Source organism: Balaenoptera ricei, chromosome 15 (assembly GCF_028023285.1).
Source record: "Balaenoptera ricei isolate mBalRic1 chromosome 15, mBalRic1.hap2, whole genome shotgun sequence".
Taxonomy (NCBI): domain Eukaryota; kingdom Metazoa; phylum Chordata; class Mammalia; order Artiodactyla; family Balaenopteridae; genus Balaenoptera; species Balaenoptera ricei.
Genome location: NC_082653.1, coordinates 30,963,588 through 30,987,223, shown reverse-complemented (window position 1 = coordinate 30,987,223; position 23,636 = coordinate 30,963,588). Strand labels below are relative to the sequence as shown.

Genomic DNA, 23,636 nt, shown 5'->3' with positions numbered 1-23,636 from the left:
ACTGTAGAGGAGGAAACTAAGAGGAAGAGGGGATCTGCTTTACTGAGAGTCCAGGTGGGCTGAGCTCGAGTGGCTATGGTTGCCCTAGAATTAAGGAGACCAAAGTAGGGCAAGCCTTATACTTCCATCCCCCTCCACCTCCCTGGGCCATCTCAGAGATGGCTTGCCCCATGTGGGTCACCAGACGGCCTCCTCCTCCTCTGTCTGCACCAACCCCCATCCACAGTCTTCTAACAGCTACTTTGGTGCAGTAGGACACCAGTCTCCTACACAGAGCAGCTGGGCTTTTCCCTTGTAACCCATCACCCAGGGGCATGTCCATGGGCAGAAAGTTTGGCCCCTTTCTTTTAATTAAGTGTTTTTAGGCTTATCCTTTTTACCTGTCTGGTCTTGTAATCCCCACATTGGCTCTAAGTAATAACAGCCATAGCAGACTTTTGTGTGGCACTTGATGTAGGCAGGCCCTATTCTTAGTGCTTTACATACACCAACTCATTTGATCCAATCCACAAGCCTTTGAAGGAGGGACTTTACTATCCCCATTTTGCAGATGAGGCACTGAGATCAAGTAACTTTCCTGATATTACACTTGTACTGAGTGAGGTGTGCATGTCCATAAATTTCAGCCTGTTTCATCCCCTCCCTTGTGTATCCCCTTCTCCCCCATTCCTTCAGGGTCACCAGAGAGACTGTTGGCCCACACCCTCAGCTCCCAGAGGCCATAATCCCAGCCCTGCTTACCTGATATAATCCAACCTTGGGAGCTCCCTTCCCACCCTGGTTGGATGATCTCCTTCCCTGGTATTTCCAATCCCAGCTCAGGAGGCCCCCGCCCTGAGCCCTCCCCTCAGGGAGCCCCAGGCCCCATGTCTTGGCTGGGCTCCAGAAGGACTAGGCAGTGTGTGATTCGTCCTTTCAAACGGCTGCTCTTCCTGCAGGGCTGAGAGCCAGGAGGCCCCACGAGGCAGCTCAGGCCCAGCCACGTGAGACCCTTTCCCCTCCCGCTGCCCCAGGCCCAGCTGACTCAGAGCCTGGCAGCTTCAGTCACCACCCCTCTCAGGGGTATGTGTGCTGGTATAGACTGGGTGGGGAGGAAGCAATCCTGGCAGCACTGCTCGGCACCCACATTCCCATGTGGGCTGGGTGGGAATGCTTCTTAGCTTCTGTCCCATAACCAACTGTCTACTTTGAACAATAGGCTGAATAACTTCATGTCATCCAACATTCTCTCAAGGCATGAATTTTAAGGCTGTAGAACAGCAACTTCTCCATCATTGCTCAACTTCCCTCTCCTGATTGTTTCCAGATTCCACATGGCTATAGACCTCCTTGTCTAAACATCCTTCCTTTCTGTACCACCAACAGTTTTATTGCTTCTGGAAAGTAGGGTGCCTGTGTGTTCAATTCCAGGGATAAAGACTTTTTAAAAATCATGTTTTCTAGGTGGTTGTGAGCTATTGTCACTGGAAGACTCAAGCCAGTGATCTACAGTCAGTTAACTCCAAAGAGTCACTTTAACTTTTTTCAGAATCTGACTTGAGAAACAATTAAGACTAAGATCAGTATTTCAACGTAGGAGAATCAGAAAACAGGCTGGAACTCCTGCTACTGCCACATCACAGCATGTAGGTTCAGCACTTGACAGTTAACAGAGCTTTTTGCTATAAATAACCACATTTTCTGGTTGAGAGAGAAATTAAAATTTACCAGTCTTAATGAAAATATGGAGCAACAGAACTCTCAGACACTGCTGGTAGGAAGGTAAGTTGGTATAGCAACCCTTGGAGGACTATGTGGAAAACACACATGCTACAAGCCAGCAATTCCACTCCTGGTATAGTTCCACCACAATTTGAAATAGTCCCAAATTATTCATTGAGGGCAAAATGAAAATGTCCTATATCTTAATTGTGGTGGCAGTTACCAAACTGCATTCGTCAAAACTCACAGAACTGTATACACAAAAGGGTGAATTTTACCTTAATTTTTAAAAGATTTAAAGGCCAGGGAATTCCCTGGTGGTCCAATGGTTAGGACTCGGCACTTTCACTGCCATGAAAGTGGGTTCAATCCCTGGTCGGGGAACTAAGATCCACGTGGCATGGCAAAAATAAATAAAGGCCAGAAGAAAAAAATAGAATGAATAATTCAATTTAAGAATATATCCATATAGCTGATTTACTTTGTTATAAAGCAGAAACTAACACACCATTGTAAAGCAGTTATACTCCAATAAAGATGTTAAAAAGTCAAAAAAAGTATTTCCCAACATTGACTATTGCCTTTTAAAAATTATTTGCAAATTTTCTAAGTAAAAAGGAATATCCCACAATTTAAAAAAACGAATATATCCATATAATGGAATACTACACAGCAATGAACAACAATAACTCTTGCTAAAAGAAACATGATGAATCTCAAAATCATTATACTGGGTGAAAAAAGCCAGACACAAAAGAGTATGATTTCATCTCTATGAAGCTCAAGAACAGGCAAAACTAATCTACCATGATAGAGGTCAAACTAGTGGTGACCACAGAGTGTGGGTAACTAGGAGGGAGCAGGAGGGAGCCTCCTGGGATGCTAGAAATGTCGACATCTTGAGCTGTGTGGTGCCTCGTCACATCTGTGCTTTATGCTTAAGATGTGTACCTTTGAGGAAATGTCAATCTTTCCCCAATTTAAAAAGAAAACATTTTTAAAATTGTCATTGCAAGTTATCTGGCGAGGAAATCCGATAATGCCCAGTGCCCAGCAATGCCTCCTGACTCTGCCAGGCCTGGCACAGGCTCACTTGGACCCTGCCCTGCACAGCTCTTTAACCATGTGAGTCGGCTGCACGTGGCTGTTCGCAGGCTCCTAGCCAGAGGTGGGAATTACTGCCCCGCCTTGGCCCAAGTAAAACAACCTTTAAAACTGGCTGGCAGCCCAGTATTTTAAACCACTTCCTTGCCTGATCCACTCCTCTTTATGAGCATCCAGGAATAAAGTTATAGCTTCTTTTCCTGGTGGAACAGGGGGTTGCAGCACCTCTGCCCCATCCCCGGAAATTCCCAGGGGCAGGGAGGTCTTGGCCCTACCCGAATTGGAGAGGTGAACCCTGGCGCCCCCTCTACCAACCCAGGCCTGCACCTCCCTCAAGGTAGATGTCAGCACCAGGGCCTTCTCTCAGGGAAGAGTTTCGTCCTCGCTTGACCAGGGTCCCTTCCCTGCCTTCCTCTTTCTTCTGTCTCCCCTGCAAAATGAGCTGAATACTGACCTGGTGTGCGTAGAAGACACTAGGTAAAAGTGTCTGGAGCAGACTGACAGCAGCTATGACTCTGATGGGTTATGAGCGGGACAGATGTGGCTGCAGCTGTCAGCACCTGGCACAGTCTGGGCGGTGTTAGACACTCAGCACCCATTACTTTCTCCTCCCCATGTGGCCTGATCCAGATGGACAGAGTGGTAAGAGGACTCTCAGAGCAGAAGCCAGGCAGCCTAGCCCCACTACCTCGGTCCTCTGGGCCAGAGGTGGAAGGTGAGTGGGAGAGTCCTGGGCAGCTGTAATACCTGCTCTGCTTGTATCTGCTGCATAACCTGGGGTAAGTGAATGCCCTCTGAGCATCCAGCTGCCTTCCTCCTCATCAAACCAGACCACTTGAGCACTCAGGGTGGTACAGGCAAGTCTCAGCATAACCGTGCCCAGGGCTCACTCTCTCCCCTCCCTCTACTTCTCCCTCTTTCTCAGGCATCTGCACAGATATTTTCCCTTTTCTGGGGCAAATCCTCACCCAAATAAAGCTGGCCTTGGTGTCAGCTGCCTGCTCAGTGGAGGGGGCTTCTGGAGGCTTCCAGAATTCCTCTTCCTGAGTAGAAGTCCAGCCCCCAAGATACCGGCCCTCCCACAGGTTGTGCCCTTGCAGGGGGCTCTAGACCAAGAGTGAAGACCAAGCCTTGGAGCGTAAGAAACTTGGGGTGGGCAGGGGGACAAGCTAGAGAGACCAGGTAAGTGTCCTTTAGACCCAGCCTGGGAATCTCAAGTCCCTTCTTATTGCTCTGGCAAGAAATAGCCTGTTTTCCCATCTGCAAAATGGAGCAAATAATCATGACAAGGTAGATGAACTTTGACAGAAAGCAGTAATGACACCTGACATGTGTGTGCACTCTGTATCAGGCAGCGTCTTAGTTGTACATTTGCAAAGGATTCCCTACAATCACAGCTCATGGTTGAGGGGGAGAGTTATTTGCTGTGGTATTCTGAGAGGATTTCCTGACACACCCAGGTTTGGCCTGGGACTGGTTCTCCCAGATTGGCCCTTTCCCACTCTCTTGATCTTGAACTTGGCACCTCCTAGGTGGTGGAACCTCTGCTGGGTGCTGGGGATACTGAAAGGAAAGTCATTTCCCTGATAGGGCAGGGAGGCTTCTGGGAGGAATTAACATTTGAAACCGAATCTTAAAAGAGGAAAAGCAGATTGGGGAGAGCATTCCTGAGGATAATACAGCAGATGCAAAGACAAGGAAATGTGAACAACAACTCTGTTGCTGGGATTTGATTCAGCAAGAGGTGAGGAATGAGGCTGGGGAGGGCCTAGATCCTAAAGGGCTATGAGACTTTTAAGTTTATCTGAGGGCAATGATGAGCCACTGATAATTCTAGAGGAGAGAACTGATGGCATCACTCTTGCCTTTTTGGTGCAGAATTTAGGAAGGGTGAGCCCAGAAGTGCTTGAGCAGCCAGATGAGGGAAATGGGGAGGCTGAATCCAAAATCTTGGCAAGACTTGGGAAGAGGGTATGAGGCCACCTTCCCAGGAGTCTTCCAGCCTCAATCTGCTGACTTGCCCCTGCCATATTCCACCATCAGTGTCTGCCGCAGTCTTGTCAAGGGCTCCACAGGACACATGCTGCCTTACTCAACTTGCTCAGTGCTTTATTGAACCAAGACCCTACCAGATGACTCATCAGGGCCTTCAAGAAGCCCTGCCCATTTCCTGAGATTCAGAATCCAGAGGTGGCTGGCCTTGGTTTAGCTGCTTCCATGACATTTCCTTTTGAATATCTCCAAACCTTAAAGTGTAAAGACTTTGTCCACACAGACACACGTATACTCCTGCTGCAGGCTGTCATCCTCACTGAGACACTTTCAACTCAGCGGTTTGTGGACAAGGCATTGTGCATCCGTGGCCATCCATCCATCCACTCTTCCATTCGTCCATCTGTCCATCCATGACAAGACAGCAGCAAGTTCTGACATGGTTCAGGTCCCAGGGTTCACAGCAGTGAGGGCTGGGCTTCCAGTGGGCTCAGGATGCAGGCCTTAGCCCTCACCCAAGGGCCTCCGCAGATAATAACATCCCTTTCTGAGGCAACAGAAGCCAGGGCCAAGTGGGTTATGAAAGTTTGAGTCTTTAACCCCAACTGGGCGGGGGAACCTAAACCTTAGCCTGTGACTATCCTGAGATGGGCAAAAAAAAGACAAATCAAGCATACAGATAACACTGAAACAGGAAAGAGTAAGAGCTCATGTCTGTGCTGGAGGTGTTCATATGGAGGGACAGGAAAGAGGAAAAGAGAAAGGGGAACATGGCGCACACACTCAGGAGTGCTGTCGAGGGCCTGGGGCACAGTGCTGATTCCTAGGGCAGGGAGGAGTACAGCTGTGGCCCATCCTAGGGGGCTGTAGCTTTCTCTCAGCCTCATACATACAAACAAAGCCCCTAGAAAAAAGGGGGCTTTTCTGGATACAGGAAGACAAAGGGTTAACCCAAACAATAAAGAAAAAAAAAAGAGAAAAGGCTCCTGCTAGACACAAAATACTTCCTTTGAACTAGACTTAATCCAATTTCACTAAGTCAGCAGGCTGGGCTCTTCCAGGGGTGCCAGGGGTGGGGGCGTGGGTGTCACCAGGATACGGAGTATGACTGGAGTGAGACAGGGGATCAGCACTGGGGCAGACAGACAGGACACCCTCACCATCTTTCGCCCAGACAGCAGACCCTCAGCCCTGTAAGCCACCGGGCAGCTGACGCCCAGGCCGCACAAAGCAAGAAAGGCGGGTGGGACAGTTGCCAGCACTTCACTGGTCCTGCAGGCGGCTGCAGAGCTCCCGCCGGCTCCGCTCACCAGCCCAGCTACGCGTCTTGAGGCGGAAGGTCTTCAGCTCATCCTTGAAGGCCTCATGGTTCATGGGCCGGTAGTCCTGAGGCTCACAAAAGGTCTAGGGCAGGATGGGATGGGTTGATCAATACGGGGAAATGGGCAACTTCCAGGGTGGGGGGGGGGACCCACTCCTCCCTACTCCTTCTCCTAGGGCTACCGCCTGGCCGAGCCCTTTCCCTGTAGCCCAGCCCTCCCACGGAGGCTATGGCCACCCCCACCCATGGTACCGGGTGCTGTGGGAAGAACTCCTTGTAGCCGCCTTTGAGGATATACATCTCAGGATAGTAGAGGCTGGGGTAGTCGTTGGAGGCTCTGTCCCGTTCCCGGATGAAACGGCACCTGGGACCAGCAGGGGTGTGTGGTTCAGAGCTGGGTGTGCAGTGGGGTGTACATCAGGGGACCTGGTCCCTGAGCCCACTCCTTTGAGGGCCTTGGGGAACCACAGAAGGCTTGAGTGGAGGAATGTCAGCCACAAGAACACTTTTAGATCAGTCTGGCTAACTGGGTATAGACGAGGTTGGGGAGATAGAAGGAACGAAGCAAATCAAGGGGGTTCTGTGTCCAGAAGACAGTTGCACAATCTGTCAGAGACATTTCTCCTGGGCTGAGAAAGGGAGGCAGAAAGGAGAGAAGTGGACAAAGTTCAAGAGGTAGATTCAGAAGGTCTGGACAAGGCTTGGTGAGGAGGAGGTGGAGAGAGGAAACGACGATTGAACTCTGGAAGGGTCAGTGTCACTGAGGACTGGGACAGGGCCCTTGGACTTTAAGGACACTGATGGAGACTTAGAGTTAGGTTTTGGGGGGGAGGGGCGGCAATGGACAGAGGGTAGATGGGAGGCCTGTTGGGAAGGACAGTGAGAAGGAGACAGGAGGAGGGTGCCATGCACAGGGAAGCGGGGATGAGGTCTGCTCCAAGGTATCAGGTGAGACAACAGGTCTAGGCCCAGAAGGGGCCATGGCTGGGCTTGGGCCTCTTAGCCATTGGATGGCTCCAGCACCCGCAATCCTGGGCGAGGAAGGTCAGGAGCAGCACTAGCTGGCTGGGCGGAGCTGGGACTCACATGCGGGGCCCCCGCTCAGATGAAAATTCACAGTGGAAAACGAGGATGATTCTCTTGTCCAGGCTACAGGGTGTGATGGGGCTCTGTAGCAGGAAGGTCTCAGCATCCCTTTCCAGAGGCAGGTTCACAGCAGTCTGCCGAAGGAGCCAGAGGTCAGGCCACAGCCCTAGGCCTGGGCGGGAGACCCTGCCCTATGCGGTCCCCATCTTTCAAATGAGTGACCCCACCCCTCTTGAGGGGCAGAATCCCATGAGAGGGTGCACCCACCCCCTACTGATTCATCCTCCGGGCAGAGGAAGGATAGAACTGGGTGAGTCTTCAGGGCCTCTCCCGTCACCCTGCCTCACCTTGATGTGCCCGCCTTCATACTCGTAGGGGTATCTGCAGTCCACAATCACAAACCTCTCCACGATGTTGCTGAACTTGCCTGTCAGCAGGGCCACCATCTGTAGGAGGCCACGGAGGTGGGTTCCAGCAGTTCAGGCTGGCAGGCAGGGGCTGACCCATGCGCGTAGCCTGACCCCAGGGGAGGTTAACAGGCAAACAGAAGTCCCAAATGCACCAGAAAATAGCTCATGCCTGCATACCGTTTCTGGTGAGATGTACTTGAGGTCTTGGTGCTTTCCATCCACAGTCTGTAGGAGAAAGGCCTGAAGGGAAGAGGAGAGAGAGGGAAGAGAGAAAGTGAGATTGGTAAGATGGAGAAGATGGAGTTTTTTCCCAAGCCCAAAGGCCACACCTGCTTTGACCTTCAAATTCAGCTCTGGTTCCCATAGCAACCAAGAGAGGCCGCTAGGGTCTGATCCCCAGGGAACAACCTTTCAAGGGGAAATGAAGATGGGGAGAAGAGATGAACCCCCATGCCTCCTGCCCCCATGTTTTGCCAAGCAAGCCCCAGGATGAGGCCCAAAGAAGTTCCAAGCAAGATGTTATGGTTTGGAAATGTTTTCCAAGGTTGAGACACCACTGATGCCCTGTACAGATTTGGGTAGAGTCAGGCTATCAAGGAGAGTGAGAGAGAGAGGAGTCTAGATGAGAATAAAGGATAAGATGCAAAGGACAAAGCGAGGGGCCTCTGGGGAGAGAGGGAGTTGCTGAAGCAGCTGCTGGGCTCAGGGGCCACAGTCAGTAAGGGATCGAGCCTCCTGAGGGATCCCACTGCTAGTACCTTGGAGTAATCCCCGATCAGTTCTCGGTGGTCACTGTCCAGGATGTTCTCAATCTCGTCATGACACAAGGACTTTGAGCGGAGAACGCGGGCTTTCTGTGAGGCAGGTGGCAGCCAGGGTCAGGGGTGAGGCTGCCCCTCAGTGCCCCGTCTGGCTAGGACCCCCCTTCCCTGCACCCTGTCCTCTGCCACAAACCCGGCTGAGAAGGACTTGCAGGGTGGACTTGGAGGGTGGCAGCTCAGCCCTGCCAAGCCCAGTCCCGCCCTAGAAGGAGGGCACTCACGGGTTCCTCAGCCTCCTGCTGCTCCTCCTCTGGAGGGGTTACGCTCCGTCTCCGCTTGCTCTGTATGGGCAGGTCCCTGTCCTGGGGCCGCTCCAGCCTCTTGAGGATGGGCCGGATCACGCTGCAGGGCATGGATGGAGAGCGGAAGAGCCGCTGGCACTTGCTGTACATGATGAGGTCCTGGCAGAGGTGGCAGGTCTGGGGTCAGAGTTTCCAGCCCCTGCTCTCCACCCCAAATCCCACCTGGAGGGTAGGGCCCTACCCCTCCAAATTCTGAGGGGCCTCTCCAGAGGCTCACCTGCTCCTTTTCCTTTTCTGAGGTCTTGACCAGCGGGGCACTAATGAGGCTCTCCATGCCTGGGGGGACTACATCATCCTCCTGAGGCCAAATCAGCAAGGATATGGTTACATTCGCAGGCAAAGGTCCAACCTCTAAGGCCCCGAGTCCTCCAGGACAGCCTTCCCAGTTCTCCCAGCAAACTCCAGGCCAGCAGCCCTCCCTGACCCTGCTCACACCTCCCTCGCTTTGCCCGAGCACAGGGCAGCCCCCCAGAACTAGGAAGCTGCAGGGCCCCACTCGCTGCAGGGGCTTGCATAGAACTGTGAGAAGTGTGGCCATGCAGGAGGACCAGGCTTCCCTCTGCCCTGCCAATCCGCCCTTCACTGCAGCACCAGCCACCTCCTCTTCTCTGATTGGCCAGAGGTCAGGCTGTGACTCAGTTACCTCCAATTCTTCTTCTGACATTGAAATGAGGTCATAGTCTTGCTGTAGGAGCTCAGAGCTCTCCCCTTTTCGGAAATCCCAGGGAGGGAGAGGTAGGGGGCCTGACAGGGCAAGGCTGTTTACCTTTAAGTCACTCTCCAGGATATCCACGAATCCATCATCTTCCTCGGCAGCCCCCTTGGTTGGGGTCAGGGAGAAGCAGCATCGGGCCAGGGGAGTCAGTTCCTCTACTTCCATCTTCCGCTCAGGGGTGAGACACTGTGTGGGTGACGAATAGACACAGATGACTCAGGGGTGGGGCCCTGAGGCAGTCCCCACCCCAAACTTTCTGAGAAAAGTTTCCCAATGCCTCAGGGCTCAGGATCACCCTCAAGTCCCCCAGGCTGCCTTCACAGGCACCGGCCCTGCATGCATGCCTGCCCTGCATGGGTCAGCTCTCCTGATATACCATCAGGTCGGGAGCCGAGCTTGGCCTCTGGGCAAAGGCTTCTCTGCGGCTGGCCCACTCTGCCAGGGCATGGGTGTGGCTGGGATGTGTGGGCTTCCCCGGCATCTTGAAGACAAATCCATCCTGCGGGCAGTACAGGGAGCGGAGGGGGTGCATGATCAAATGCCAGAGAACCATCCCAGCAAGCCCCCTTCTCTCCCTGGAGTGCTCCCACTCTGGCCTTCTGGAAGCGCACATTCTCTTTGTCCTCCCTAGAGCTGTGGGCAGCTCGGCCACATGCTTCACTCTTCCTCCAGGTGCCAGGCGCTTGGGAGTTGGTGATGTTCCGTAGCACAGGGCTGTGGCCCAGAAGCCTCCCCTAGAGAGCCAGGAGGGCAGCAGGTACAGAAGGCTGCATTCCTCTGGTGCCAGCCCAGGCCCTACCTTCTCCCATCCCTCCTCCAACTCCCCCAGCTCCCCTGTCCACCTCCAAAGCCCCAGCTCCCACAGCCAGACCAGGGACACCCAACCGATTCAAGTCTACCCTCTGGGAACCAACCCCAGGTCCCTCCTGCCCCTCCACAATCCTGGCCAGCAAGCCCGAGCCTCCTGATGGGCCTCAAGGACACTCACCGGCAAGGACTGGAAGCGTCGGATAGAAAACTGCTCACTGCAGAAGGAAACAGAGACACCTCAGGGCTGAAGGGTTGGGCTGTGACACAGAGCATGCAGGGTGCCCCTCCACCACAGAGCCCTGTGCACCCCTTCGGGAGGACCTGGGAAAGCACCCTCCCTGGGCCTACTCCACCCACACGGGGCAGGGGAGCCTGCGTGAGGAAGGCCCGAGCACTTACTTTCGAATAACTCGGCTGGCTGCCTGGATGGCCTGTTCAAATCTAGGAGAGAGAAGGGTCCCATGCAACCCAGCTCCCCTCATAGCCCATCGCCCACCCCCAGCATTAGGTTTTTAGTCCACAGGGCCAGGGCCAGGGCTCAGGCCAGGGGAAAGAGGAGGGAGGAAGAATGCAGACTATCAGGGGGCCCAGGTATAGGGGAAGGGGAGATGAGAGGCAGCCTGGGATTTTAAAGGCTGCCCTGAATGGAGGAGGCCTGGAGAATGGCAGTGACAGAGACAGCTGGGGTAGGTTGCAGGGTGGCTGAGGAGTTACCAAGGCAACAGTCTCACCAGCCTGCCCACAGGCCTTCCACCTGTATGCAAATCACCTCAGCAGGGCCATATGGCTGCCAGGAAAGGCATCCATCCATCCCATGATGACAGGCCTTGTCCTGACAATGTGGATGTCTCCAGGGCCTGGATGCCAGAAAGGCTGGGCTTCCCTCCCTTGTGTGGGACTGTCCTGGCTCCTCCAGGACAGGGGCCTGGTTCAGTCTGCTGTACCAGACCCCCTAGTGACAAATGTGCAGGGTCACAACCTCTCCTCCCTCCTGTGGAATTTTCCAGGACCCAGCCTCTGTCCTACCCCCTCCTCCTGCCTTAGAAGAGGCCAGCAGGCAAAGAATTCCAACAGATGTTCCTTCTGAGGCTAGCTATGTTACCAGAGACCACCTGCCAGGCGGGGCTTTTGTGTGTCTATGCACACACACACACACACACACACACACACACACACACTTCTTTCTGTGTAACCATCAAAGCAGGTGCAGTGGTGGGGGGGGGAACTGAGGGCTAAAGTGTCAGGGGGATGCCCCTGCCCCGAGTGGGGGGTGGCTGTGCCCAGCCAACCTGGCATCAGGATGACCAATTTAATTGGCTTGGTTTTCAATCTGCACCTGGGCACTGGGGGTAAAGCAGGGACAGTCCTGTGTTACCATCAAAACCCAACCTGCAGTCCCCACACCACCACCCAGTGCTCTCCCCATTTCCTGTTTATGAACAAACCTGCAGCCCAGCCCAGTCTGATCAAAGGCAATGGGAGGAAAGACAGCCACTGCCCTAAACCCAAAGCCATAGTCCCTTAGCCCAGGCCAGGGATGCCCAGCTGTTCCCAGTAATGCCTGACAGCTGCTCTCCCTGCTGGGGCATGATCAGCTGGATGGGAACAGCTGTGCTCTGGAAGGTACTACTCATGCCCCACAACCAAGAAGCAGGGAACTGTGCTGAGCAGAGCCCACCAACTTCTCTACTCCCCCTCACAAAGGGCCTGGTCCAGGGGTTGGCCAGAGGGTCAAATGTCACTGAAACCAGAGGTTACTGATAGGATGGCCAAGGGCCAAACCAGCTTGCAGCAACTGTTTTGTTTGGCCTAAAGTAAATTAAAAACTTTGAATTAGTTGGACCATATTTTCCTACCACCCCAGCCCTGAACCCACTCTAAGCTGCTCCCATGAGAGCAGACCCTTCCCTGAGAGAAGGAGCAGAATTCCAGGACATGGGAAGGTCAATTAGTGCCCCCACTGGGGATCCAGAGAGGTCTGTCTGCTCTCCCAGGCTTCCCAGTGAGTTTAGGGTAGAACTGAGATTCCCCAGGGCAGGTTCCCCCTCCTTGGCAGTGTGGTCCCTCTTCTCTACTCACGTCTGCTCCACCACCTGGGGGTCCATAGGGCTGGGAGAGTCCATGCACAGACCTGGGGACAGAGTGCATTGGTTTGAAAGTGGTGGCATTTCCTGCACACTTTCCCCCACCATGTCCCAACCCTATTCAGAAAAGGGAAAAAAACCTGTTGTTATTTTAGGTCTTGACACATTAAAAAATGAAACAAAACCCACCCATGGACCCCAAGGGCTGACACACTGCCAAATCACACAGGGCTCCACTCCCTGTTTACTATGGAAACTCCTCCCTGTAGGCTTTAAACCAGAACTCTGCTAAGCATTTTTCTTGAACTGGTTTAAAATAATCTGTTCTAGAAGAGATAATGGCTTTTTAAAGGAAAAAGTTAAAGCTGAAGGCAAGTGAATGTTATAAAATGACAGACTTTCAGCCCTAATGCCTCCCAGGTGGGGCTGTGGTTCAGGACTTTGGCGCCTGGTTTTAAATAGGTAAGATCTCATCTCCCGCAGAGGACCCCACCCAACACCCGCCTTGCCCAGCCAGTCTGTGCTGGGCGTGGTAAGCCCCACCAGAAGTGGGCAGAGAGAGGCTGCTGGGCCCACCAGGTTGTGGTAAGGATGTTAGTCTGATCAGTAGGGAAGTGGGGAGGCTCAGGCAGCCCCCCAAACTCCCCTGGCACCCCTGGGCCTCACCTGCATCAGAAGATTCAGAGGACTCAGACGACAGGGAGGATTCAGACGCCCGACGGGACAGGGATAGGCATGTGAGCAGGCTGCCTACCTGACTCTTTGGGGTCTCGCTGGGAAGGGAGCAGGGACCCAGGGAAGGAGAAAGGTAAATGTGGGGCTCAAGGGCTGGCCGGCCCATGTTCCCACCAGCCACCCACCTCTGAAGGGCCCATCCAGCCTCTGAACTGTCCCAGGGAGGTGATGGCATCAAGGGCCTACCCTCTTCTCAGGCCTTCTACAGAGACTCTAAGTGTCTTCTCTTTGTTGATTGATTTAACGTTCTTCTGGGTGCAGGGGAAGGTGAACTCAGAGCAAGAGCAAGGAGGTAGGCTGGAGGAGGTGGGCTGGGATCATCCTGGGGGATTGTGGGGCAGCAGACAGCCCTGGAGGGCCTTCCCCTAAACTCTTCAGGCCCCTACCCATCCACAAGCCTTTCTGGAGGAATGGCCAAGACTTTGGTCTTTATTGCTCCAAGGACAACCCAGGCTGGAGCTGCAGGCTTGCTTGGGGAGCAGGACCAGAGTTTAACCCCTTAACCCCAGGAAAGAACTGGGGTGGAGGGAACAGGGCCACCCTCAAGTTCCCCCTCCAGACTCAGAATCCCCTGCCTGGGGCAAAATGGTGGAGATTTGGGCTGAGATTAGGAAGGCAGCATGGTGGAGGTGGGGAAGAGGGTCTCCAGAGGTTTGTGCGGGCCAAGAACAAGTCACCTGGAGGGTGTGAACAGCACAGCCCTAGTCCTGGGCCCCTGAAGCAGTCTCTGTCCCGGATGCCTCCCCATTTGGCACCCAGGCAGGGCTCCCAAGAGGCCCGGGACTAAACCCTAATGCGGGCCTCTCACCCCACACCCAGCATCCTTGGGGCGCCCTACCTGCCGAGCCCGGCGAGGTCGTGCATGGTCTGGGTGAGGGTGGTGACCGGCGAGGAAGCGGCGGCGCGCTTCGGAGACCCCAGGAGGCCATGAGCCCCCAGCCGGAGGCCTGGGAGGTGGCCGGGACGCTGGGCGCCACCGCGCACGCCGGCCGGACTGAGAGTTGAGGCTGCCGCGGGCTCCGGCTGGGGCAGCTCCATCTCGGTGGGGCGGGAGGGCTGGGCGAAGGGCGACCCACAGACGCCGGGCACAGCTGGCCGGGCCGGGGTAGGGAGCCGGCCCGGGGTGGAGGGGGGAGGGAGGGAGGAATAGCAACGGGGCCGGAGCGAGGGAGGAGAGGGAAGCGGGGAGGGTGGGGAAGGGAGGAGGGACGCGGGGACCAGCCACCAGCCCGGGAAGCCTCTGGCAGAAGCTGCCACCTCCACCTCCTTATATATTCGAAAAATAACAGCGGCCGCGCCGCCGGACGCCACCAATGGGGGTGCGGGTTAGAAGAGAGGCGGGACCGGGGGCGGAGCCCGTGTGGTGGAAGGCGCGGAGGCTGGACCAGTCGGGCCTCGCCCAGTTCCAGGCTTTGGGTGGGGTGGAGGAATTAGGGTTTCTCTTACGCCCCTCGCACTCCCTCCCAGCTACGGTTCGAGGAGCCTGGCTTCCCAAGTTCCGCTTCTCAGTATGTGGTTTGGAGCTACACACCCCCCAGCGAAGAGGGTGTGTAGAGAGCCTCCAGCGAAGAGGGCCTCAGAGGATGCAACAACCCCCCAGGGTAGCCTCAGAGGGGCCCCCGCCGTTTAACATCACTCACAAGCACCGGTTGGCATCTTGAGAGCCTCCATTCCCGGAGTCTGCAGAATACAGCTGTGCTGTGCGGTCTGTTTTCGCCATTCCACTTTACAGACGGGGACAATGAGGGGTAGAGAAGTTCATTAACTCGTTCAAGGTCACACGGTTGTGCAGATGGTGGAGTTGAGATTCACCCCAGGCGCCTCTACTCCCGCAGCTTCCCTGACCCTGCGACTGGCAGCTCAGAGCGGCCCCAAAGCGTAATTCCCACGGGGAGCCGCCAGTGTGGGAGGTGGACCCGCGGTGGGGGCTGACACGTAACTGATGGGTGCTTCCGTAGCCTCTGATTAGATGTGATGCCAAGGGATCCAGTTTTCTCCCGCAGCCCCAGAGGATGCTCTAATGGTTGGTCTAGCCATGAGTTTTGGCCGTGAGGGCCAAAGAGGGTGTCAGCAACCTCAGAACCCAGTTATGGAATTATCTCATGCCCACTGACGGTTTGGCTAATGTGGTGCCAACGTTTAATTGGTGTTTCTTTGATCAGGGAGGCTGAATTTGTCACTAGTTTTAACTGAGCATCTTCTAATTATCTGATCACCTCCTAGTGAGCCATCTTTCCTGGACCGTGGTGGGAAGGCTGAAACCAAAAGCGAGTGGGTGGTAAGCTACTCTTGCACCCCATCTCCCCCGGGGAGAGGTGCCCTCCGGCTTGTCGGGTCGCAGCTCAGGAATGCTGGAGCTGCGGCCTTGAGTCCCTTCCCCTGCAACCCCAATCCTTCAGGCCAAGGAGCAGTGGGTGGGGGTGGCAGAAGGGAGGGCCTGGCGGTAGGGGGTTGGGTGGGCCAGGAGACATGTGGAGGAAGGGAATGGAAAGACCCCAGTCCCATCTGAGAGGGGTGAGGAGGGTGGGGACGTGACAAAAGTATGTCTCCCACCCTACCCAAATCTTCAGGGCCCCTCCCCAGAGGCAGTCACTACTATAATGGGTTGCATATTCTTCTGGAGTCAGTCTAAACAGTCCTAGCTAATAGAAACAAAATGGGAGGCACAAATACGAGCCACATATGTAATTTAAAATTTTCTAGTAACCGCATTTAAAAAAGTAAAAAAAGGACTTCCCTGGTGGCGCAGTGGTTAAGAATCCGTCTGCCAAGGCAGGGGACACGGGTTTGAGCCCTGGTCGGGGAAGATTCCACATGCTGCAGAGCAACTAAGCCCGCGTGCCACAACTACTGAGCCCGCGTGTCACAACTACTGAAGCTCGCTTGCCTAGAGCCCATGCTCCGCAACAAGAGAAGCCACTGCAGTAAGTCCACACACTGCAACAAAGAGTAGCCCCCACTCGCCGCAACTAGAGAAAGCCTGCGCACAGCAATGAAGACCCAACACAGCCAAAAATAAATAAATTACAAAATAAATAAATAAAGGAAGGGTGCTTAAAAAACGAAAAAACAAAAAAAAAGAAAAAGAAACTTTAATACTTTATTTAACCTATTTTAAAAGTTATCATTTCGGGGCTTCCCTGGTGGTGCAGTGGTTGAGAGTCTGCCTGACAATGCAGGGAACACGAGTTCGAGCCCTGGGCTGGGAGGATCCCACATGCCGCGGAGCAGCTAGGCCCGTGAGCCACAACTACTGAGCCTGCGCGTCTGGAGCCTGTGCTGCGCAACAAGTGAGGCCGCAATAATGACAGGCCCACGCACCGCGATGAAGAGTGGCCCCCACTTGCCGCAACTGGAGAAAGCCCTCGCACAGAAACGAAGACCCAAAGCAGCCATAAATGAATTTAAAAAAAAAAAAATGTATTTGTAAATTGGCTTAAAAGAAAATAGTTATCATTTCAACATGTTATCAATATAAAAATTGTTAATGAGATGTTTTACATACTTTTTTTGGTACCAAGCCTTCAAAGTCCAATGTGCATTTTACACACACAGCACATCTCAATTCGGACTTGCCAGAATGTTTTATACCTTGCTTTCTTTTAGTTGATATATTTACTCAATTCCCTAATGCTGAACATTTATTAGCTTTTAAATGATGCAACAGATATGCATAGAATGAATTCCTAAAGAGAAACTGCTGGAAGGAATGGGCCTTATTTATCAAAATCTCCTTTTCCTTTTCCTGAATCTCTTTTTCTCAATCTGAGTTATTGAAGAACAGGGACCAAGTCATTTACCTCTCCTCCCGTCTCCCAGAACCTTGAATAGGCCCAAGCCCAAGGTTGGTCTCTAACCCCAATATCCTACTTCTAGAGATTTCTCTTAAGAAGGTGATAAAAGTACACAGAGATGTATGTTCATAATAACAATGAAAAATGGAGAGCAAGCTGAGTGTCCTTCAATAGGGAACTAGCCAACAAAGGTGGTTCCTCCATACTGTGCAATACCTGAAGCATTTAAAGAGAACAGGTATTGGGAGGGTAGGGATGCCTGGCACCTGGCAAGCCCAATAATAATTGCTGATTATTGAATGATTACCTATTGGGCTCTTGGAAAATGATCTTTTGGAGAAAGGGTTTCTAGAGTAAAAGAATTTTGAAAGTAATTGATGTAGATATTTATTGACATGAGAAGATCTTTACAATACGGGCTAAAAAATATTATACCAAGCGTGGTCCCATTAAAAATAATATGCACAGGGGACTTCCTGGTGGTCCAGTGGCTAAGACTCCGTGCTCCCAGTGCAGGGGGCCCGGGTTCGAGCCCTGGTCAGGGAACTAGATCCCACATGCCATAACTACGAGGTCGCATGCTGCAGCTAAAGATTCCACATGCCACAACTAAAAGACCCCCGTGCCACAACTAAGACCAGCGCAGCCAAATAAATAAATTTTCTTTTTATTATTAAAAAAAAAGAAAAATGCACAGATAAGTATCCTACAAGGGTATTCTCTGAGTGATGGAATTAATGATGATTAAATGGTTTTATCCTAAAAATTTTCTGTATTTGAAAATATCTTCCAAAGAACATAATTTGGAATAATATTATAACATAATAATAATATAATTATAATTTTTAGATTAATTAAAAGAACATGATCTCCATCTGGCAGTTCCTCAAACATTTAAACATAGAGTTACCATGTGACCCAGCAATTCCACTCGTAGGTATATACCCAAGAGAAATGTAAACATATGTCCTTGCAAATAAATGTTTATAGCAGTTATTTATGATTGCCAAAAGATAGAAACAACCCAAATGTCCACCAACTTACAAATGGATAAGCAAAATGTCATATATCTGTACAACAGAATATTATTCAGCCATAAAAAAAGAATGAAGTACTGATAAATGCTATGTCATGGATGAATCTTGAAACATGAAGCTAAGTGTAAGAAGCCAGTCATAAAAGACACATGATATTATTCCATTCATATGAAACCTTCAGAACAGGGAAATCTATAGACAGACAGTAAATTAGTGGCTGTTTAGGGCCAGCCAGGGAAGGGGCAGGGAGTGGATAGGGAGATGATAGCTAAAGGTTATGGGATTTCTTTATAAAGTGATGAAAATGTGCCATCTTTCCAATTCTCCACCTTAGGAAAGTCCACAGTCCACCTTCCCGTCTCTTGGCCTAGGCTGTCCAAAGCTGCCCATGAGGCCTATACCCATTCCACTTACGTCATCACTATTCTTCGTGCCTCTCAGCAAACTTTCCATTTTCCTTTTCATTTTATTATTATTTTTAAATTTTTGGCTGCACCGCACGGCATGTGGGATCTTAGCTACCTGACCAGGGATCGAACCCGCGCCCCTTGAAGTGGAAGTGCAGAGTCTTAACCACTGGACCACCAGGGAAGTGCTCCTTTTCATTTTAAAGAGCCTGTAGTACTTGCTATTGAAGAAAACTTGGAAAATTCAGCAAAGTAGAAAAAAAAAAAGCTCATCCATAGTCATTTCACCCAAACAACCATGGATTATAAGTCAGGATGGGTGGGGAGGCAGGAGGACATACACGCACATGGATGAAACCTCCAAAACTGTAGACTTGGTTTCCTGAAGGTTTGTGGGAAGGAGTCCTCAGCCAGGTGGTCCTACATTTACTTCTGCACAGCGACCTCACACCCATTATGGGCCAAGCATTGATCTGGCTCCTAAAGGAAAAAATCTCCCAAGTTTTCTTCTGGACCTTGTGATTGGAAGGATATTTTTTATGTCTTGAGGTGGGGGTAGGGGGAGAAGCTCTCTCTAAGCAAGACACAAAATCCAAAAGCAATAGAGGAAAAAACTGACAGACCTGTCTACTTAAAGATTAAAAACTTCTCATATCTGAGATTCCCTAGGCTAAGTAAAAGGACAGTGGCAGACTGGGAGAAAAATTTGCAATATACTTAAAGATTTTATGTCCAAAGCATATGAAGAATTCCTAAAAGTCAACAAAAGATAAACAAGGGCAAAAGATATGACTAGAAAATTCTCAGGCTTCAAATGGCCAATACACATATGAAAAGAGAAATGCACACTAAAACAGCAGTGAATTATACTTTCTTCCCTTGGCTTCCAGAACAGCATATGAACTTGAATTTCCTCCTACTGCTTCAGCTGCTCCTCCCGCGTTTCTTGTTAGTTCTTTCTTGAGCCCTTAACCTTGGAGAACCCCAGCACTGTCTTTGGTGCTATTTTCTTCTTCGTCTACACCCATTTTCTTGAAGCCTCATCCAGCCCCAGATCCTCAGCCTGTCCCTCTGGGTCACAGCCTTCCTCTCTGCCTACTCCTCAGGCTACTTTAAGATTTTTTTTTAAAAAAACACTGCAATTCATTCATTGTTTTAAGAATTTGTCATGTTTATGTGTTTGGTGGAGGAAGAGGTTTCAGGGATTTGTATGTATGTATGCTTATGTACATACATGGCATTATTTCTGTAGGTGCAAACACAAACATTTATGGCTAAATGCATGGAACAGCACAGAAAGTGACACACCGAGATGTTATCAGTGTTTATCTATGAATTGTGGGATCATCATCAACCAGATTTAAAACTATAGTGTTGCTTATAAAAATAACCTAAATGTGTAACAATAGGCCTCATAGATTAGTGTTCAACCATAATTGGAACAATATGCAACAATTAAAAAGTTTGTTGGCAGTACTTTATCAGTAAGGCAATATTTTCATCAATTGATGCCAGGTAAAACAGCAGGAGATGCCAATACACAGTCTATATCGTCTGATGCCAGTTTTATGCGATAAATTTTTAAAAAGAAAACTGCAGCGGCTTCCCTGGTGGCGCAGTGGTTGAGAATCTGCCTGCCCATGCAGGGGACACGGGTTCGAGCCCTGGTCTGGGAGGATCCCACATGCCGCGGAGCAACTAGGCCCGTGAGCCGCAACTACTGAGCCTGTGCGTCTGGAGCCTGTGCTCCACAACAAGAGAGGCCGCGATAGTGAGAGGCCTGCGCACCGCGATGAAGAGTGGCCCCCACTTGCCGCAACCAGAGAAAGCCCTCGCACAGAAACGAAGACCCAACACAGCCAAAAAAAAAAAAAAAAAAAACAACTGCATGCGCCTAGAGAAAAGACTGGAAGTAAATGTATCAAAATGTGACCTGCGCATCTCTCCAGGTGTTGGGGTGAAAGGTGCTTTTTAGTTTCCTGTATTTTTCAGTTTCCGCAAAAAACTTGGGTTATTTTTACCTTAATAAAATAAAAAAGACAAAACATAGTTGTTATTCTTTATAAGCAACAAATCGCTGCCCACGCAGTGCAGAGGCCGGGCACAGCGCCCCGGCCCGCACCGTTGCCGGCGGGTCACCAGACGCCCGAGCGCTAGCGGTTCAAGCAGGCCGAAGCGCCCCCGCGCGGTCGGTCCGGGACGGGGAGGAGGGTGGGCACGGAGGGCTGGAGGCGGTGCCGGGCGTCCCCGCGCTTCCCGCGAGATCCCGCTCTGCCCGCTCCGCCCTGCTCGCCGCGCTCCCAGCTGCCCGCGCCGCGGCACTTCCTGCCTTCCGCTCCCGCGCCTCCTGCCCTCGCCCGCGCCCGCCGCCTGCCGCCCGCCGCCCGGCGCCGCGCCCGCCGGCGCCCCCGAAGGTGCCCCCGGCCCGGCCGGGTCGCCGCCCCGCCCGCCGCCCCGCGAGCCGCTTTGTCTCGGGCGGGGCGAGCAGGAGAGGCCGCCAGGTGCCCCCCGCCGCGGGCCCGGGCCCCCCGCCCCGGGGCGGCGGCGGTGGCGCCGGGCCCCGGGGCGGGGGGCGCGCCGGGATGGGCCCCAAGCGGCGGCAGCTGACGTTCCGGGAGAAGTCGCGGATCATCCAGGAGGTGGAGGAGAACCCGGACCTGCGCAAGGGCGAGATCGCGCGGCGCTTCAACATTCCGCCGTCCACGCTGAGCACCATCCTGAAGAACAAGCGCGCCATCCTGGCGTCGGAGCGCAAGTACGGTGTAGCCTCCACCTGCCGCAAGACCAACAAGCTGTCTCCTTACGACAAGCTCGAGGGGCTGCTTATCGCCTGGTTCCAGCAGATCCGCGCCGCCGGCCTGCCGGTCAAGGGCATCATCCTCAAGGAGAAGGCTCTGCGTATAGCCGAGGAGCTGGGCATGGACGATTTCACTGCCTCCAACGGCTGGCTGGACCGCTTCCGCCGGCGCCACGGTGTGGTGTCCTGCAGCGGCGTGGCCCGCGCCCGGTCGCGCAGCGCTGCCCCCCGGCCCCCAGCGGCGCCCGCCAGCCCGCCCACGGTGCCCTCGGAGGGCAGCGGTGGGGGTACCACGGGCTGGCGCGCTCGGGAGGAGCAGCCGCCGTCGGTGGCTGAGGGCTACGCCTCCCAGGACGTGTTCAGTGCCACTGAGACCAGTCTGTGGTACGACTTCCTGCCCGACCAGGCCGCGGGGCTGTGTGGCAGTGATGGACGGGCACGCAAGGCCACCCAGCGCCTGAGTGTCCTGCTGTGCGCCAATGCCGACGGCAGTGAGAAGCTTCCCCCACTTGTAGCCGGCAAGTCCGCTAAGCCCCGTGCAGGCCAAGCCGGCCTGCCCTGCGACTACACCGCCAACTCTAAGGGTGGTGTCACCACCCAGGCCCTGGCCAAGTACTTGAAGGCCCTGGACACCCGCATGGCTGCAGAATCTCGGCGAGTCCTGCTGCTGGCTGGCCGCCTGGCTGCCCAGTCCCTGGATACCTCGGGCCTGAGGCATGTGCAGCTAGCCTTCTTCCCGCCAGGCACCGTTCAGCCGCTGGAGCGTGGAGTGGTCCAACAGGTGAAGGGCCACTACCGCCAGGCTATGCTGCTCAAGGCCATGGCAGCGCTAGAGGGCCAGGATCGCTCAGGCCTGCAGCTAGGCCTCATGGAGGCCCTGCACTTCGTTGCTGCAGCCTGGCAGGCTGTGGAACCTTCGGACATAGCCACCTGCTTTCGTGAGGCTGGCTTTGGGGGTGGCCCTAATGCTACCATCACTACTGCCCTCAAGAGCGAGGAGGAGGAAGAGGAGGAGGAGGAGGAAGAGGAGGAGGAAGAGGAAGAGGAGGGTGAAGGGGAGGAGGAGGAGGAGGAAGATGGAGAGGAAGAGGAGGAAGTGGGGGAAGGAGAGGAGCTGGGGGAAGAAGAGGAGGTAGAAGAGGAGGGTGATGTTGATGACAGTGATGAAGAGGAAGAGGAGGAGGAGGAGAGCTCCTCTGAGGGCTTGGAGGCTGAGGACTGGGCCCAGGGAGTAGTGGAGGCTGGTGGCAGCTTCGGGGGTTATGGCGCCCAGGAGGAGGTCCAGTGCCCTACCCTCCACTTCCTGGAAGGTGAGGAGGACTCTGAGTCAGACAGTGAGGAAGAAGAGGAAGATGATGATGAGGAGGACGAAGATGACGAAGATGATGATGAGGATGGTGATGAGGTGCCTGTACCCAGCTTTGGGGAGGCCATGGCTTACTTTGCTATGGTCAAGAGGTACCTCACCTCCTTCCCCATTGATGACCGTGTGCAAAGCCACATCCTCCACTTGGAACACGACTTGGTCCACGTGACCAGGAAGAACCATGCCAGGCAGGCAGGAGTTCGGGGTCTTGGACATCAAAGCTGAGCCACTGGGCCTAGCCATGCCCCCAACCCGGATGTGGCAGCACCAGCCCAGGGCAGAGGACTCTCTGGGCAGCTGTTGTGGATGGAGCCAGAGTGGGGAGCCCCAGATCCTTTAGTGATGTTCTCCTGGTCTTGTGACAGGCCCAGTCACCTCGGTAGGGCCTGGGGCTGGTGTCAGCCTCACTGCCTGCTTATTGCCTCTTTCTCAGAATCCTCTTTCCTCCCTATTTGCCCCTGGGCTTGGGGGACCAGGTGGGGAGGGTGGGGAGCTGACCGGTGCTACCACACCGTGCCATCAGTGGACTAGGCCGCAGTAGCAGCCAGGGATGGACCCTGGAAGCTCCTGGCCAGAGAGTGCCTCTCCCCTCTGCCATCCACACCAGGTCTTTGGTGGGGGGGACCCCAAAGCCATTCTGGGAAGGGCTCCAGAGAAAAGTCCAGCCTAGGACCCCACAAGGCTGGCAGCCCCGCATCCCTGCCCCGAGGCCGCCTTGAGAAGCACAGTCTAACCGCAGGCTCCTGGGCCTGCCTCTGCCTGCTTCCCCACTTCCCCAACCCCTTCCTCTGGCCCAGTCCATGTTACTTTGGCCCTTGGTTTTCTTTCCAGATTGGAGGTTCTCAAGAGGCTCTCCAGAGGAGTGGTAATGGGCACTTCCCTTGTGGGCAGCTGCAGGCCCCATGCCTCTCCTCCCTCTCTGGCAGGGCCCTATCCTGGGCAGGGGTCCTGGGGCTGGGCCCAGAGTCCAGCCATCCAGCTGCTCCTTTCCCAGTCTGAATTCAATAAATCTGTCCACCCCCCTTTTGTGGGAGTGGACATTTTAACAGCCAAGGGTGCATCCTTCATGGTCTGGGCTTGCGTCTGTCTTGGGGACACTTTCTTTCCTGGTTCCCTTTGGTCCTTGCTCTGGTGGGACAAATGTTGAGAGAGTG

The 23,636-nt window shown here is 53.5% G+C and overlaps 2 protein-coding genes across 3 annotated transcripts; one reads left to right on the top strand and one right to left on the bottom strand.

Moving 5' to 3' along the window:
• Positions 1-4,870: 4,870 nt before the first annotated feature.
• CDC25B (cell division cycle 25B) lies at positions 4,871-14,339 on the bottom strand. Of its 2 annotated transcripts, XM_059896024.1 has the most exons (16): positions 13,920-14,339; positions 13,013-13,119; positions 12,342-12,393; positions 10,662-10,703; positions 10,441-10,477; positions 10,064-10,186; positions 9,829-9,951; positions 9,504-9,638; positions 8,955-9,035; positions 8,657-8,836; positions 8,373-8,468; positions 7,792-7,854; positions 7,552-7,650; positions 7,205-7,338; positions 6,371-6,482; positions 4,871-6,201 (listed from the first exon to the last, which is right to left on the bottom strand). In XM_059896024.1, the coding sequence occupies exons 1-16, from the start codon at positions 14,117-14,119 to the stop codon at positions 6,061-6,063; spliced, it is 1,725 nt and encodes a 574-aa protein (XP_059752007.1). In that variant the 5' UTR covers positions 14,120-14,339; the 3' UTR covers positions 4,871-6,060. The 2 variants fall into 2 exon arrangements, with proteins under 2 accessions (XP_059752007.1, XP_059752008.1); XM_059896025.1 differs by lacking the exon at positions 13,013-13,119 and having other exon boundaries at positions 13,920-14,092.
• Positions 14,340-20,877: 6,538 nt separating this feature from the next.
• On the top strand, positions 20,878-23,535 carry CENPB (centromere protein B). The gene has a single exon (XM_059897099.1). It carries the CDS (start codon positions 20,902-20,904, stop codon positions 22,705-22,707), a length of 1,806 nt encoding a protein of 601 aa, XP_059753082.1. The 5' UTR covers positions 20,878-20,901; the 3' UTR covers positions 22,708-23,535.
• The last annotated feature ends 101 nt before the right edge of the window (positions 23,536-23,636 follow it).

Coding starts and splice junctions, on each gene's coding strand:
- CDC25B (XM_059896024.1), bottom strand. CDS start 14,119: ATGGAGCTGCCCCAGCCGGAGCCCGCGGCAGCCTCAACTCTCAGTCCG. Junction 6,483..7,204: donor TCTGAGCGGGGGCCCCGCAT/GTGAGTCCCAGC, acceptor TGCTGGTCCCAG/GTGCCGTTTCATCCGGGAAC. Junction 6,202..6,370: donor AGTTCTTCCCACAGCACCCG/GTACCATGGGTG, acceptor ATCCTGCCCTAG/ACCTTTTGTGAGCCTCAGGA.
- CENPB (XM_059897099.1), top strand. CDS start 20,902: ATGGGCCCCAAGCGGCGGCAGCTGACGTTCCGGGAGAAGTCGCGGATC.